Raw genomic sequence first — 16,247 nt, 5'->3', positions numbered from 1 at the left:
CATCCAGTTCCAGGATTCAGTTCACAATTTATTAATGATCTGCCAGTTATATATCATAATTATAAATCTTGGCTGCAGATCCCGTTACTTTGAAATGTTATTAATGGAAGCAGTAACAAGTTTGGATATTTCACCATTAACTACATCGAACTGCTTATTTTGTTTTCATCCTGCCGTGCTAATGTGTCTCTTTATTTCTCTTCCTCAAAGTTAACGCTGTGACGATTGTGATCTTGTCTCGGGGAAAGTGCGGTCTCTCCAAATGTGTCACTCGATATTTGGTGGCCATGGCAGCGGCGGATCTCCTGGTCATTATCACTGACCTGATACTCAGGCAGATTCCAATTATTCATCGTATGTACGTTGTGCTGACCATCCCCGTGTGTAATATCCACGCCGTCCTGCTTTATGCAGCCACAGATTGTTCTGTCTGGTTTACCGTCACTTTCTCCTTTGATCGATTTGTGGCCATTTGCTTTCAGACGTTGAAAACCAAATATTGCACCGAGAGAATGGCAGCTGTGGTTCTGGGAACAGTGACTGTGCTGAGTGGTTTAAAGAACATCCCCTGGTATTTTATGTTTACATCTCAGTACACGCTTTTAGAAAGCAGTTGGTTTTGTTATGTGACTATCCATGTTTCACTTTCACGGGTGTGGGGAACAATCGAGTTCATTCAATATATTTTAACCCCAGGGATCCCATTTATTCTCGTTCTGCTGATCAATGCTGTCACCGTCAGATACATTTTAGTGGCCAGCAGAGCCCGGCAAAGACTCCGAGGTCCCAGAAGTGCAGAGAGTACTCGAGACCCAGAGATGAACGGCAGAAGGAAATCCATCATTTTACTTTTGATGATCTCATCCAATTTCATACTGTTATGGGCGGTGTTCATGCTGTGCTCCATACTGCGTCCGGCCTGCAGTTTCAATTGTCTACCTGTACGCATTCCTTTCTATGTTTGGGAAATGGGATTCATGCTTCAGTTCCTGAGTTGCTGCACGAACACTTGTATTTATGCTGTGACCCAGACTAAGTTCAGAGAGCAGCTGAAGAATGCGGTGAAATATGCCTTCGCGCTAATTATTAAATATATTAAATGATGAGAAGAACTGAATAATTTCCAGCAGTAAAACTCAATTTTGTTTAATGACGCACTCTTCGCATTCTTCCAATGGTCTGTGATACCAACAATAGTGTCCCTTTTACTCTCTCCCCTGTCTCGCTCTCTCTCTCTCACTTTCTCTCTACGTCAGTTTTTCCCGTTCACTCTCTCCTGCTCTTGCTCTCTCTCGGCCTCTCACTCTCTGACTACTTCCTGAATGAAAAGGAATTCTGTTCTTTTTTGCGCAAGCAATTAAACTAACAATCCAGCCTATTGAACATAAGAACATAAGAAGATAAGAAATAGGAGAAGAAATAGGTAATCTGGCACTTCGAGCCTGCTCCACCTTTCAATAACATTATGGCTGATCTGATCGCGGCCTCAACTCCAATTCCTTGCTTTCTCCACATAACACGTTACTCCATTATCCTTCAAAAATCTACCTATTTAAACCGTAAATGTATTTAATGACCCAGGCTCCAGAGCTCTCTGGGGCAGAGAGGGTCTGTGGCTGAAATTTCAAGACCCTCTGACAGAAAAAAATCTTCATTTCCATTTTAAATGGGCGAAACCGCATCCTGAGACCATGCCCCCGAGTTCTAGATGCCCCCATGAGAGGAAACATACTCTCAGCTTCTACCCTCTCAAGCCCCCTCAGAATCTTATACGTTTCAATGAGATTACCTCACATTCTTCTAAACTCCAGAGAGTATAGGCCCACCTGCTCAACCTCTCTCATCTGACAAACCCTCACATTTTATACACCATCCCCTTGCAATAAATGCCATCATTCTATTTGCTTTTCTAACTACTTGAAAGGACTCATAGATTTCTCAGTACCAGAGCGTTCTGTAATCTATTCTCCATTTAAATCATAATTTGCTTTTCTATTTTTCCTACCAATTGGAGAAGGTCGCATTTTCCCACAGTATACCCCATCAACCAAATATTTACCCACTCATATTTCTATCTCCCATCGCAGATTATTTGCGTCCTCCTTACAACTTCCTTTCCCACCTATCTTTGTATCATCAGAAAATGTGCAACATTAAACTCGGTCCCTTCATCCAAGACAATAATATAGTTTAGAAATAGTTCGTGGACGGAGGGCCGGTTCCTGCTGCAGCACACTAGTCATTGTTTGCCAACGTGAAAATGACACATTTCCGCAAATATCTGTCTTATTTTAATTAGCCAATCCGCTAACCAAGCTAATAGATTACCCGCAACCCCGCGAGTTCAAATCTTGGCACTTTATTGAATGCTTTCTTGAAATCCGAATACAGGTCATCTTTAGCTCCTCTTGATCCATCCTGCTCGTCACATCCTCAATGAACTCCAGCAACTTTGTCAAACATGGTTTTCATTTCATAAAACCATGCTGACTCTGCTTGACTGCATGATGATTTTCTAAATGTCCTGCTACGACTCCTTAATAAAGGACTCCAGCATTTTCCCAAAAGCAGATATTTGGCTAACTGGTCCATACGTTCCTGCTTTCTCTATCCCTCTTTTCTTAAATTGAGGTGTTACATTTGCAGTTTTCCAATTTGCCTTGACCTCTCTCGAATCAAGAGAATGTTGGTATGTTACAATCAATACATCCACTATCGCTCTCGCCACTTATTTTAAGACCCTACGATGCAGGCCAGTGAACTTATCTCCATTTAGTCCCATTAGCTTACCGAGTACATTTTCTCTATTCATAGCTATTTTTAAAGATCCCTTCCCACAATATCTCGTTGATTATTAATTTTTGGAATGTGCTTAATGTCTTCTAACATGAAGACTGATGCAAAATAATTGTTCATATTCTCTGCCATTTCCTTGTTTCACATTATTAATTCCCCAGACTCATTCTCTGCGTGACCGACATGGACTTTCGCTGCTCCTTCCTGTTTATATACCTGTAGAAGCTGTTGCTCTGGCATGTTTTAACATATTAATGATTGAAATGACGGGTGGAATTCGGTCGGTAAATACAATCTCTCAAGCTGAAGGATTTGAGATTTAAGGTTGTGATGGGAGCTCAGACCATGTGCTCTTTCCATTTATCATTCCACGACGGAATGTTTAACAGAACGAATGGTTAAAATGTGCAATACACTGCCAGACAGGATGGTGGATTCAATAGTAGCCTTAAAAAGGTAATTGCATAAATACTTTAAGTAGATAAATATGCAGTTTTATGTGGAAAGCTCTGGGGAGTGTGACAAACTGGTTTGCTCTCTGAACTATCCAGCACAAATTTCGGTGCTGTCCTATTCCACGATTTATTATAGTACGTAGATTATCCGACGCTGAGTCACACACGGTTTCTCCAGTAGCATAAACAAGTGAATAATAACCTTTTATAAAACATTATTATAAATTAAAATGTACTTACAGTTCAGAAGCAACTCGAACAGGTACATGCCACGTGTCAGATCAACACGATTCATCCTACTCCTACCCTTCAACATCTAAACCCATCAACATGTCTTTCCATTTTTTTCGTCATATGCTTATCTTCCAGTTAATAGCTATTTGCATCAAGCACGATTTGTGGTATCGAAATCCACTTTTTAGCACTTCAATTGCTGCATAACATTCTTCACACATCAAAGGGGAAATGGCACTAATCAGACTGGAAACTCGAACTCTGGTTTGGTGAAACAAATAATCCCCAATCTCAACTGGCCTGGGACGAATATCCTTGTGGGGGAGTTTGGTCATGCTATTGGCAGGATTTAAAATAGTTTGGTGCGGGATGGGAACCTGAGCATAGATTCTTAAGGGAGAGTAGCAACGTTGGAAATGGAAGGCAGTAAATTAGCAAGTGAGTTTGGACAGCAGAGTAAACAAAAGCTGGAGAATAGCTAACAAATATTTGGAAGTGCTTAATAATTTATACTTCAATGCAAGGCGTCTGGTGAGTAATGCAAATGACCATAGGGCAGAGATAGACAGCTGGAAGTTTAACATTATGTTATTACATCATTGCTATTATTGAAACCTAGCTGAAAGAAAGGAAGGAATGACAGGGCAACGTTAATCGTTACAAGATTTACAGATTAGATAGAGAGTGGAGAAAAAAAGAAGGGTCACAATCCTGGATAAATATCAATACCAGATGTGAGGAAGGCATCTGTGTTGAAACGATCGTTAAATGAGGTCGTATATAGTGAGCTGAAGAATAAATAATGGACAATCACATTGCTGGAGTGTACAGTAGAAACCCAAATATTCACAGGAAGATGGGGTGAAATACTTAGGCAAATTTTGAGAGGTTAAAAACAATAGGTGATTAACAGCAGGGTTTTTTTTGGTATCCTAATATTAACTTGGACAGCGTAAGAGTAAAAGTTAAAGAGGGCGTCTAATTCTTAAAATGCACTCAGGAGAACTTTTTAACCAAAAGTACCGAACTCAATAAAATAATCTGCAGTGGTAAAACTCGGTTTAGGGAACGAAACTGGGCAGGTAGAAGGGTTATCAGTGGGAGAGCATTGTGTTGTAGTGACCATAATTCAGTTAGATTTAGAATAGTTAACGGACAGAAAAAATTAGACCAGGAGTAAAAGTTCTCAACTGCGGAAAGGTCAATTTTACTGAGCTGAGACACGATTTAGCAAAAGTCTACCGGAAACAGCTGCTTGAATGTAAATTAGTGTCAGATTATTGTAACTTAAACGAAGCTCAGTATCTTAATCAAAATGTCTGATCAGTAGCTTAAACAAAATGGTGGCCAATATCTTAAACACAATGAGGTTCAGTATCTTCAAAAAAATGACGCATCAGTACCTTAAAAACAGTGAGACTTAATATATTAAACAAAATTATGGATCTGTATTTTAAACAAAATGAGTCTCAATATCTTAAACAAAAATGTCTCAATATTTAAACAAAATGTGTTTCAGTATCTTAAACAAAATGGTGGCTTGCATTTAAAAAATCATGGAAGGTTGGTCTTTTCTGCAAGGGAGGTGGATTATTAAAGTATGAAAGTCCTGCAACAATTGTACAGGGCGTTGGTGAGACTAAACCTTAGTACTGCGTACAGTTTTGGTCTCCTTATATAAGGAGAGATATATTTGAATTGGACGCAGTTCAGAGGAAGTTCACGAGGTTGATTACTGAGATGAAAGTGTTGTCTTATGAAGAAATATTGATCAGAATGGGCCTATACTCATTGAAGTATGAAAGAATGAGAGGTGGTGTTATTGAAACGTATAAGATTCTGAGGCGGCTTGACAGGGTAGAATCAGAGCGGATATCTTCCCTGGTGATAGACGAATGAACAAGATCAGAACATATGGAGTCAGGGGACAAGTAGCAGAATGGAATGCTAGCTGGCTTCAAGCATTCAAATTTGAATCTTAGCTTATGGAAAAATGGATAAATAGTGAAATGCGGATCATATCTCGTTTCTACTGTTGGAAAGGTTTTCTTTTGATGCTTCCAGTGTAAATGTTAATTCTTAAAAAGAAATGTGTGACAGCTTCTTTCAGAGTGGCTGTGGCTCCTCCTTCTTTTTCAAGTGACACTGGTTAGTTTAAGTCATTGGTCTGCATTTAATGGAGGTTAATTAATCTGTAAAAACAAAATTTTATTATGGCCGCGCTGAAAGTCTGGTTGGTTGAAACGTTGTGAAAGCATTTAGCTCTGGACATGAGGCAATCACATCAACAATTGGGATTTTAAACATTTCTGGCCAATTTCAATATGCGACTCGAGGGGAGCGGGGAGAGGAATGATATTATTGTGTGTTGAGTTGCCTTAATTAATGTTTGTAGTAATGATACTCATGATGTCTAATGTTTTACTTGCTGAATTGAATTGGTCAGGTTCTTTGCAAATTTAAAAGCGTAGAGACTTTGTACAAGCAAAAGTTTTTTTAAACTTGAAATGCTGCGAGACGTGTGGCTGAAGCTTACTCTGATTGATGATGTCTGCACTTGGCAGCATTGGAAATGCAAAAAAAGGAAGATAACTTTTTCACAAGCAGCTGTGAACTCTGTTTTAATTCAGTGCGGAACAGCTTTTGAATTGCTGAATGCAATTTTAGAGATATTGGACGTTATTAAATGAAAGTTTCTTAATATTAAGTAAATATATTCCCGACGAGGCAGAAGGATTTTTATGAGTTGACAAATTAACCGCTTGTGCTCGTAAGCATTGTCACAATTGATTCGCTGCTTATTTTATTTGAAGTAGGTGACCATCGGGAAGAAGGTGTGGAACTTGCGATGTTCACCTGTTATTCCTCTGTGGAAAGCTGGCAACCAATTTGGAAGCTATAAGAAAAGAGGGTGAAGATTATTATTTACATAACAGAAAAACATTCTCAGAGTGAACCAACTTGGAGGCGATCAGGAAATCAGACGAACTAGCGAGGATGGGGCAGAGAAACAGGGATCCCATGGGGTTTGTACCAATCAGGAATGGTTGCCGCCACGATGCTGGTAGATATTGTAATTGTGCTTTATCAGTTTCTAAAACGGAACAGTTGAAGGATTTAGGTTTAAAAACTGTTCATAAGGAGAAAAAAGCAAGTCAGTCTCTAGAATGACTGTACAGCTCCAGTGATGTAGAGTTCAGGGAAGGCATTCAGTTCAAAGGGGTTAGTGAATTGTGACTGAGGGAGTTCGGGAGGGCACAACACAGTAACTGATTACACTGGCCCCGAGTAAACCTCAGGAGCGGGAGGTGGGAGGCCAGGTAATAAGAACATAAAAACATAAGAAATAAGAGCAGGTGTAGGCCATACGGCCCCTCGAGCCTGCTTCGCCATTTTATACGATCGTGGCTGATCCAATCGTCGACTCAGGTCCACTTCTCTGCCCGCTCCCCATAACCCCGCATTGCCTTATCGGTTAAGAAACTGTCTATCTCTGTGTAAAAGTAATTCAATATCCCAGGTTCCACAGCTCTCTGAGTCAGCGAATTCTACAGTTTTGCAACCGTCTGAGAAAATAAATTTCTCTTCATCTCAGTTGAAAATGGACAACCCCTTATTATAAATTTATACCCCCTAGTTCTAATCTCGCCCATCAGTGGAAATATTGTCTCTGCATACACCTTGTCAAGCACTCTCAGAATTTTATACGTTTCGATAAGATCACCTCTCAATTATCTGAATCCTGATGAGTAGATGCCCAATCTACTCAACCTTTCATGATAGGTTTCCCCTCATCTCCAGAATCAACGTAGTGTACCTTCGCTGAACTGCCTCCAAAGCAAGTATAGCGTTTCGTAAATATGTAAACCAAAACTGCACGCAGTATTACAGGTGTGGCCTCACCAATAACCTGTATAACTGTAGCAAGAGTTCCCTGCTTTTATACCCCATCCCCTTTGCAATAAAGGACAATATTCCATTGGTCTTCCTGATCACTTGCTGTACCTGCGTGATAATATCTTGTGTTTCATGCACAAGTATCCCCAAGTCCCACTGTACTGCAGCACTTTGCAATCATTCTTCATTTAAATAATAAATTGCTCTTTGATTTTTTTCTGCCAAAGTGCATGACCTCACACTTTCCAACATTGTACTCCATCTGCCAAATGTTTGTCCACTCACATCGCCTGTTAATGTCCTTTTGCAGATTTTGTGTTTCCTCCTCACACATTGCTTTTCTTCCCACGGAACAAAACTACGCAAGGTGGGAGTATTTGAAACCCAGTACAAGAGACTGAATAATATCCTTGATGAAGCAAGTCGCACAGTATAAGCAGGCCGGTTCCAAATGAGAATGAAACCCGATGAAGCTTTTTCAGCGAACCAGCAGGTCACTGAGATGACACAAAATGATTATGAACGTGGTGAACCAGATTCGTCCATTTCAGTTGGATGAGGATGAATGGGTGCCCGATGTAATAGCCCCTCCTAATCAGGCACAGTATGTTCCAAATGGAAGTGGATAGTACACGGAAGCTGTAAGAATTTGCCCGGCTCCAGATTCAGAAACACGTCCTATGCAAAGACAAGACCCACAGTGCCAACTAATCACATGTCATAGTAAAATACATATCGTGAATGGTAGAAGTAGGGGCGTCCGCAGGTATAGGACCAGGCTACATTTCCAATGGTGTGGTAACTATACCAGTGTAACCGTCCATTATATCAAAGGAATATGTAATTAGGTAAGATTAATAAATTACTTCTTGGTATAAGATCCTCTAGAAATGAGTGACCATAACATTGTTGAATTTACAATTCAGTTGGAGGCTGCGAAATTTGGTTCTCAAAACAATGTCCTAAGCTTAAATAAAGGAGACTACAAAGGTATGAGGGCAGAGTTGGCTAAACTGGACTGGGAAAAAAAATTAAAGTATGGGACGGTTGATTAGCAGTGGCAGACATTTAAGCAGATATTTCCTAACTCTCAACACACATATATGCCAATGAGAAGGAAAAACTGTAAGAGAAGGGATAACCATACGTCGCTAAATAAGGAAATAAAGGATGGTATCAAATTGAAAACAAGACCAGTGGGAGGACAGCGGTTGGGACATTTTAAAAGCTGGCAAAGAACGATTTAAAAAATGATAAAGAGAGGGAAGATGGATTTGAAAGCATACTAACGTGAAAGATAAAAAAGACAGACGCATAAAAAGGAAACGAGTGCCTGAAGTAAATTTGATGCGATGGGACTGCAGAATTAATAATGGAGAAGTGGGAAAAAGCAGAGAAGTTGAACACATATTTTGAATCAGTCTTAGCGTGAGGAGACTGTAAAAACATCCCAACTGTCGATAATCAAGGGGCTATGAGGAGGGAGGAGCTTAATACAATCAGTATCACTAAAGAAGTAGCACTTGACAAAATAATAGGACCACAGGCGGACAAGCACTCTGGACCTGATTGCTTACATCCTCGGGTCTGAAAAAAGTGGCTGTGGAGATAGTGGATGCATTGGATGTGATCTACCAATATTCCCTGGATTCTGGGGCGGTCCCAGGGGATTGGAAAACCGCAAATATAACGCGCCTATTAAAAAAAAAATGAGGCAGACAAAAACGACGAAACTATAGACCAGTTAGCCTAACATCTGTCTTTGGGAAAATGCTGGAGTCCATTATTAAGGATGCAGTAGCGGGACATTTGGAAAAGCATAATTCAATCAAGCAGAGTCAGCATGGTTTTATGAAAGGGAAGGGAAATCAAATGTGACAAATTTTACGGCGGTCTTTGGGGAGGTAATGAGCAGGGTGGATAAGGAGGAAACAGTGGGTGTATTTTATTTAGATTTCCAGAAGGCATTCGATAAGCTGCCACATAAAAGGTTATGGCACAAGGTAGAAGTTCACAAGTTGGGGGCAATATATCAGCAAGGAGAGAGAATTTTCTAACTAACAGAAAACAGAGAGTCGGGACAATTAGATAATTTTCTGGTTGGCAAACAGTAACTAGTGGAGTGCTGCAGGGGTCAATACTGGGCCTCAGCTCTTTACAATCTATATTAAAGAATTAGATGACGGAAGTGACTGTAATGTTGCCGTTTGCTAATGATACAAAGATTGGTGGGAATGCAAATTTTGAGGAGGACATAACACATCTGTAAAAGTTATGTAAACAGGCTTAGTGTGGGCAAAAATTTGGCAGACGGAATATAATGTGGGAAAATGTGAGGTTATCCACTTTGGCAGAAAAAATAGAAAACCAAATTATAGTTTAAATAGAGAAATATTGCAAAGTCCTGCAGTACAAAGGGACCTGAGGCTCCTTATGCTTGAAACACAAAAGGTGAGTATGCAAGTAAAGCAATTAATCAGGAAGGCAGATGGAATGTTGGACTTTATTTCAAGGTGGGGTAGAGTATAAAAGCAGAAACGTCCTGCTTCAACCTTACAAGGTATTGGTGAGACCACACCTGGAGTACTGCGTACAGTTTTGGTCTCCATATTTAAGGAAGGATAAAAAGCATTGGAGATGGTTCAGAAAAGGCTCTCTAGGTTTGTTCCAGCGATGAGGCAGTTGACTTATGAAGAAAGGTTGAGTAGGTTGGGCTTATACTCATTGGACTTGAGTAGAATGAGAGGTGATCTTATCGAAACATATAAGATAATGAAAGGAACTAGACAAGATGGATGCCGAGAGGATATTTCGACTCATAGGGAAAATTAAAACTAGGGAACATAGAATCAGAATAGGTAGCCATGTATTTAAAACTGAGACGTGGAGGAATTTCTTCTCTCAGATAGTTGTAAATCTATGGAATTCTCTGCCCCCGGATCTGTGGAGGGTGGGTCATTGAATATATTCAAGTCGGAGATTGACAGATTTTTGAGCAATGAGAGAATAAAGGAGTATGTGTAGCTGGCAGTGAAGTGGAGCTGGGTCCATGACCGGATCAGTCACGATCTCATGAAATGGAGAAGCATACTCGAGAGATAGGTAACCTACACCTGCCCCTATTTCTTGTGTTCCTACGTTCGTTCCCCTCTCACCACTATCTCTGGAGTCCCCGAAGCAGCTAGCCTCGCTCCCACCCCCCTATTTATCAATTACTTGCTGCCCTCGGTGACATCATCCGAAAACACAATGTTAGATTCCATCTGTAAGCTTGTTTCACTAAACATATATGTTGTCCATATGAAAGAGGAGAATTGGCTCTAGCAGGTGGAAATTAGTTGTGCAATGATCTTGGAATGATCTTCAGAAACAGGAGATTAACGTCCAAAATAAGGGAATTATCTGCAGGAAAAGTGTAATTACGAAATGCAGAAATAGGGGAGTTAGCTCCAGAAACAATGGAATTAGGAACTGCAGAAACAGGTGAATTAGCGGTAGAAACAGAGGTATTTGAAGCTGCAGAAACGGTGGAATTACGAGCTCCAGGTACAGGGAAAATGGTTCCCAAAAAATTCATCTCGCTCCAGAATTTGGGAATCGAGATATCCAGAAACGGTGGAATTATCTCCAAATAAAGGGGAACGAGGAGCTCCAAAAACAGGGGATTTGGGAGCTCAAGGAACTGGGGAATTAGGAGCTACATGAAAAAAGTGGAATTAGCTCCATAAACAGGTTATTTACCTGCATAGAAAGTGGATTTCTCCATAATACTGTTAGCTCCATAAACACTCCAGAAACAAGGGAATTATGACGTTCAGAAACTTGGGAATTGGCAGCTCCAGTAAAAGGTGAATTAGCTCCAGAAACTCGTGAATTCGCGACATGAACACGGGCCTAGAATCTCTTTAAATGTTGGGAATTAGCTCCACAAACAGGTAAATTTACACCAGAAACAGTGTATATAGCTCCAGAAACTGGAATTAGATCCAGAAACTGTAGAAGGAGGAGCGTTGGGACAGGGTAATTCGGAGCTGCAAAAAAAGTCGAATTCGGAAATGCAGAAAAAGGGGAATTGTGGGCCTCTGAAACAGCGAAATTAGCTCCAGAAATAGGGGAATTGAGATCTACAGGAACAGGGGAATAAGAAGCTCATAGTGAGGTGAATTAAATGTGTAAACGGAGGAAATAGAAACAGCAGAATCATTGGAGCTAGGAGCTCCAGGAAAAGGAAAATTCGCTCCCGAATAAGGGAATAAGTGTCAAAACGGGAATTAAGTCCAAAAACAGTGGAATTAGCTCCGGAAACAAGAGGTTCAACTCCAGAAACAGAATTATATAGAAAAACAATGGAATTCGCACAAGAAACATGAGATTTAACTGCAGAAACTGGAGAATTAGATCACAAAGTACCATAATTAACTCTAGAAACAGAAGATTTAACTCCAGAAACATGAGAATTAGATCCATGAAGAGGTGAATTCGCTCCAGAAATAGGAGAAAAAGATCATAAACAGGGGATCTAGGAGCTCCAGGAATTGAGCAATTAGCAGCTCCATGGACACGGGAACAATTAACTACAAAAACGGGGGAATTAGGTCAAGAATAAGGCAAATCGCTTCAGAGAAACACATTAGGAGAACCAGAAACAGGGGAATTAGCTCCATAAGCAGGATATTTACTCCGGAAACAGAGCGTGCAGCTCAAGACGCAGAGGAATCTGCTCCAGAATTAGGAGAATTGGTTTCGCCGAACACAAGGGAATTGGAACTCCAGAAGCAGATGAATGAGCTGAAGAAACAGAGGAATTAGGAGCTTCAGCAAGTGTATATAGGAGCTCCAGCAACTGGAGAATTGGGAAATTGAGAAACTAAGGTATAAGATCCAAAAATAGAGCACATACCTCCAGAGAATTATGAATTAGATCCTGAAACAGGTGAATGGGTGCTCCAAAAATAGTGGAATTAAGAGCTCGAAAAATAGCGAAATTAGCACCATAAACTGTGGAATTGTGATCGCCAGAAATTGGAAAATTGTGAGCTCAGAAACAGGTGAATTAACTGTAGATACAGGAATTAGGAACTGCACATACATTGGAATTAGGAGCTCCAGGAAGAGGGGGAATAGTTCCCAGACAAGGGCTTTTGTTCCAGAAAAAAGGTTATTCTGAGTTCCAGAAACAGTAGAAAGGTTTAGAAACAGGGGAACTAACTCTGGAAATCGAATAATTTACTCTAGAATAGAGCAATTACGAAGACCAGTAACTAACATTTAGGAGCTCCAGAAACGGGGGAAATAGATCCAGAAAAAGGGAAATAACTCCGGAAACAAGTGCATTAGGGAAACCATAAACAGGCTAATTAGGAGCTTCAGAAAGAGGAGAATTAACTCAATGAACGGATCATTTAGGCCCAGAACAAAGCAATGAATACCAGAGAGAAGGGGAATTAGCAAATCCAGAAACAGGGGAATTAGCTCCAGAAACAGTGGAATAGTGATCTCCAGAGGCAATGGTATTAGGAACTCTAGATACAGCTTAATTAATTGAAGAAACAGGGGAATTTGAAGCTGCAGAGTCTGTGGAAATAGATGCTCCAGGAACAGGGAAAATGGCTCCCGAACAAAAGATTTTGCTGCAGAATTTTGGAATTGGAAGATCCAGAAGCGGTGGAATTTACACCAAAAAAGGGAATTAGGAGTTCCAGAAGGAGGGGATTTACTATATAGAAACACATAGAAAATTGATGCAGGAGTAGGCCATTCGGCCCTTCGAGCCTGCACCGCCATTCAATTAGTTAATGACTGAACATGCAACTTCAATACTCCATTCCTGCTTTCTCGCCATAACCCTTGATCCCACTAGTAGTAAGGACTACATGTAACTACGTTTTCAATATAATTAGTGAATTGGCCTCAACAACTTTACGTGGTAGAGAATTTCACAGGTTCACCACTCTCTGGGTGAAGAAGTTTCTCCTCATCTCGGTTCTAAATAGCTTACCCCTTATCCTTAGACTGTGAAACCTGGTTCTGGACTTCCACAACATTGGGAACATTCTTTCTGCATCTAACCTGTCTAAACCCGTCAGAATTTGAAATGTTTCGATGAGATCCCCTCTCATTCTTCTGAACTCCAGTGAATACAAGCACAGTTGATCCACTCGTTCTTGATATGCCAGTCCCGCCAGCCCGGGAATCAGTCTGGTAAACCTTTGCTGCACTCCCTGAATAGCAAGAACGTCCTTCCTCAAGTTAGAAGACCAAAACTGTATACAATACTCCAGGTGTGCCTCACCAAGGCCCTGCACAACTGTAGTAACACCTCCCTGCACCTGTACTCAAATCCTCTCGCTATGAAGGCAAATATGCCATTTGCTTTCTTAACCGCCTGCTGTACCTGCATGCCAACCTTCAATGACTGGTGTACCATGACACCCAGGTTTCGTTGCACCTCCCCTTTTCCTAATCTGTCACCATTCAGATAATAGCCTGTCTCTCTGTTTTTACAACCAAAGTGGATAAGCTCACATTTAAACATATTATACTTCATCTGCCATGCATTCGCCCGCTCACCTAACCTATCCAATTCACTCTGCAGCCTCATAGCATCCACTTCACAGCTCACACTAACACCCAACTTAGTGTCATATGCAAATTTGGAGATACTACATTTAATCCCATCGCCTAAATCATTAATGTACAATGTAATCAGCTGGGACCCCAGCACAGAATCTTGCGGTACCCCACTGGTCACTGCCTGCCATTCTGAAAAGTACACATTTACTCCTACTCGTTGCTTCCTGTCTGACAACCAGTTCTCAATACACGTCTGCACACTGCTCCCAATCCCATGTGCTTTTACTTTGCACATTATCTCTTGTGTGGGACGTTGTCGAAAGCCTTCTCATATTCCAAATACACCACATCAACGGGTTCTCCCTTGTCCACTCTACTGGAAACATTATAAAAGAATTCCACAAGATTTGTCAAGCATGATTTCCCTTTCACAAATCATTGCTGGCTTGGACCTATCATGTTACCTCTTTCCACATGCGCTACTATGAGATCCTTAATAATTGATTACATTATTTTGCACACTATCGATGTCAGGCTGACCGGTCTATAATTCCCTGTCTTTGCTCTCCCTCGTTTTTGAAAAAGTGGGGTTACATTGGCTATCCTCCACTCCATAGGAACTGATTCAGAGTCTATGGAATGTTGGAAAATGACTGTCAATGCAGCCGCTATTTCCAAGGCTACCTCCTTATGTACTCTGGGATGCAGACCATCAGGCCCTGGGGATTTATCGGCCTTCCTTCCCATCAATTTCCCCAACACAGTTTCCCGACTAATAAGAATTTCCCTCAGTTCCTCCTTCTTACGAGACCCTCTGACTCCTTTTATATCCTTAAGGTTGTTTGTGTCCTCCTTAGTCAATACGGAACCAAATTACTTGTTCAATTGGTCTGCCATTTCTTTGTTCCCAGTTATGGCTTCACCTGCTTCTGACTGCAGGGGACCTACGTTTGTCTTTACTAAAATCTTTCTCTTTACATATCTATAGAAGCTTTTGCAGTCCAATTTAATGTTCCCTGCAAGCTTCCTCTCGTACTCTATTTTCCCTGCCCTCGTCAAACACTTTGTCCTCCTCTGCTGAGTTCTAAATTTATCCCAGTGCCCAGGTTCGCTGCTATTTCTGGCTAATTTGTATGCCACTTCTTTGGCTTTAATCCTATCCCTGATTTCCCTTGATAGCTACGGTTGAGCCACCTTCATTTTTTTATTTTCACGTTAGACAGGGATGTACAATTGTTGTAGTTCATCCATGCGTTCTCTAAATGTCTGCCATTGCCTATCCACTGTCAACCCCTGAAGTATCATTCGCCAATCTATCCTAGCCAATTCACGCCTCATACCTTCAAAGTTACCCTTCTTTAAGTTCTGGACCATGGTCTCTGAAGTAACTGTTTCATTCTCCATCCTAATGTAGAATTCCACCATATTATGGTCACTCTTCCCCAAGAGGCCTCGCACAACGAGATTGCTAATTAATCCTCACTCATTACACAACACCCAGCCTAAGATGGCGTCCCCCTTAGCTGGGTCCTCGACATATTGATCTAGAAAACCATCCGTTATGCACTGCAGGAAATTTCCTCCACCGTATTGTTTCCAGTTTGATTGGCCCAATTTATATGCATATTAAAGTCACCCATTTTAATTGCTGCACCTTTATTGCATGCACCTCTAATTTCCTGTTTGATGCCCTCCCCAACATCACTAGGACTATTTGGAGATCGGTACACAACTCCTTCGAGCGTTTTCTGCGCCCTGGTATTCCGTCGCTCCACCCATACTGATTCCACATCATCCAAGCTAATGTCTTTCCTTACATTTGCATTAATTCCTTCTTTAACCAGCAACGCCGCCCCGCCTCCTTTTCCATTCTGTCTATCCTTCCTAAATGTTCAATACCCTTGGATGTTGAGTTCCCAGTCTTGGTCACCCAGGAGCCATGTCGCCGAGATGCTAACCACATCGTATCCATTAACTGCTATCTGTCCACCTTATTCAGAATATTCCTCGCCTTGAGGCACAGAGCCTTCAGGCTTGCCTTTTTAACACACTTAGACCCGTTAGATTTTTGCTGCAAAGTGGCCCTTTTTTTGCCCAGTGTTTCTCTGCCCTCCACTTTTACTCATCTCCTTTCTGTCTTTTGCTTCTGTCTCCATTTTGTTTCCCGCAGTCTCCCTGCATTGGTTCCCATCCGCCTGACATATTAGTTTAAATCCTCCCCAACAGCACTGGCAAAGACTCCTCCTAAAACATTGGTTCTGGTCCTGCCTCGCTGCAGACCATCCTGTTTGT

General features: G+C 41.1%; 1 protein-coding gene across 1 annotated transcript; it reads left to right on the top strand.

The window, feature by feature from the left end:
• Positions 1 to 287: 287 nt before the first annotated feature.
• Positions 288 to 1,103, top strand: LOC139254481 (neuropeptides capa receptor-like). The gene has a single exon (XM_070873698.1). The coding sequence runs from the start codon at positions 288 to 290 to the stop codon at positions 1,101 to 1,103; it is 816 nt and encodes a 271-aa protein (XP_070729799.1).
• Positions 1,104 to 16,247: the final 15,144 nt, after the last annotated feature.

The sequence above is a fragment of the Pristiophorus japonicus genome, unplaced genomic scaffold (assembly GCF_044704955.1).
Source record: "Pristiophorus japonicus isolate sPriJap1 unplaced genomic scaffold, sPriJap1.hap1 HAP1_SCAFFOLD_549, whole genome shotgun sequence".
Classification (NCBI taxonomy): Eukaryota; Metazoa; Chordata; class Chondrichthyes; family Pristiophoridae; genus Pristiophorus; species Pristiophorus japonicus.
Note: the sequence above shows the minus strand (reverse complement) of the source record. Positions and strands in the feature narration are given on the sequence as shown.

What these genes read in the sequence shown, in the direction of transcription:
- LOC139254481 (XM_070873698.1), top strand. Translation starts at nt 288, where the DNA reads ATGGCAGCGGCGGATCTCCTGGTCATTATCACTGACCTGATACTCAGG.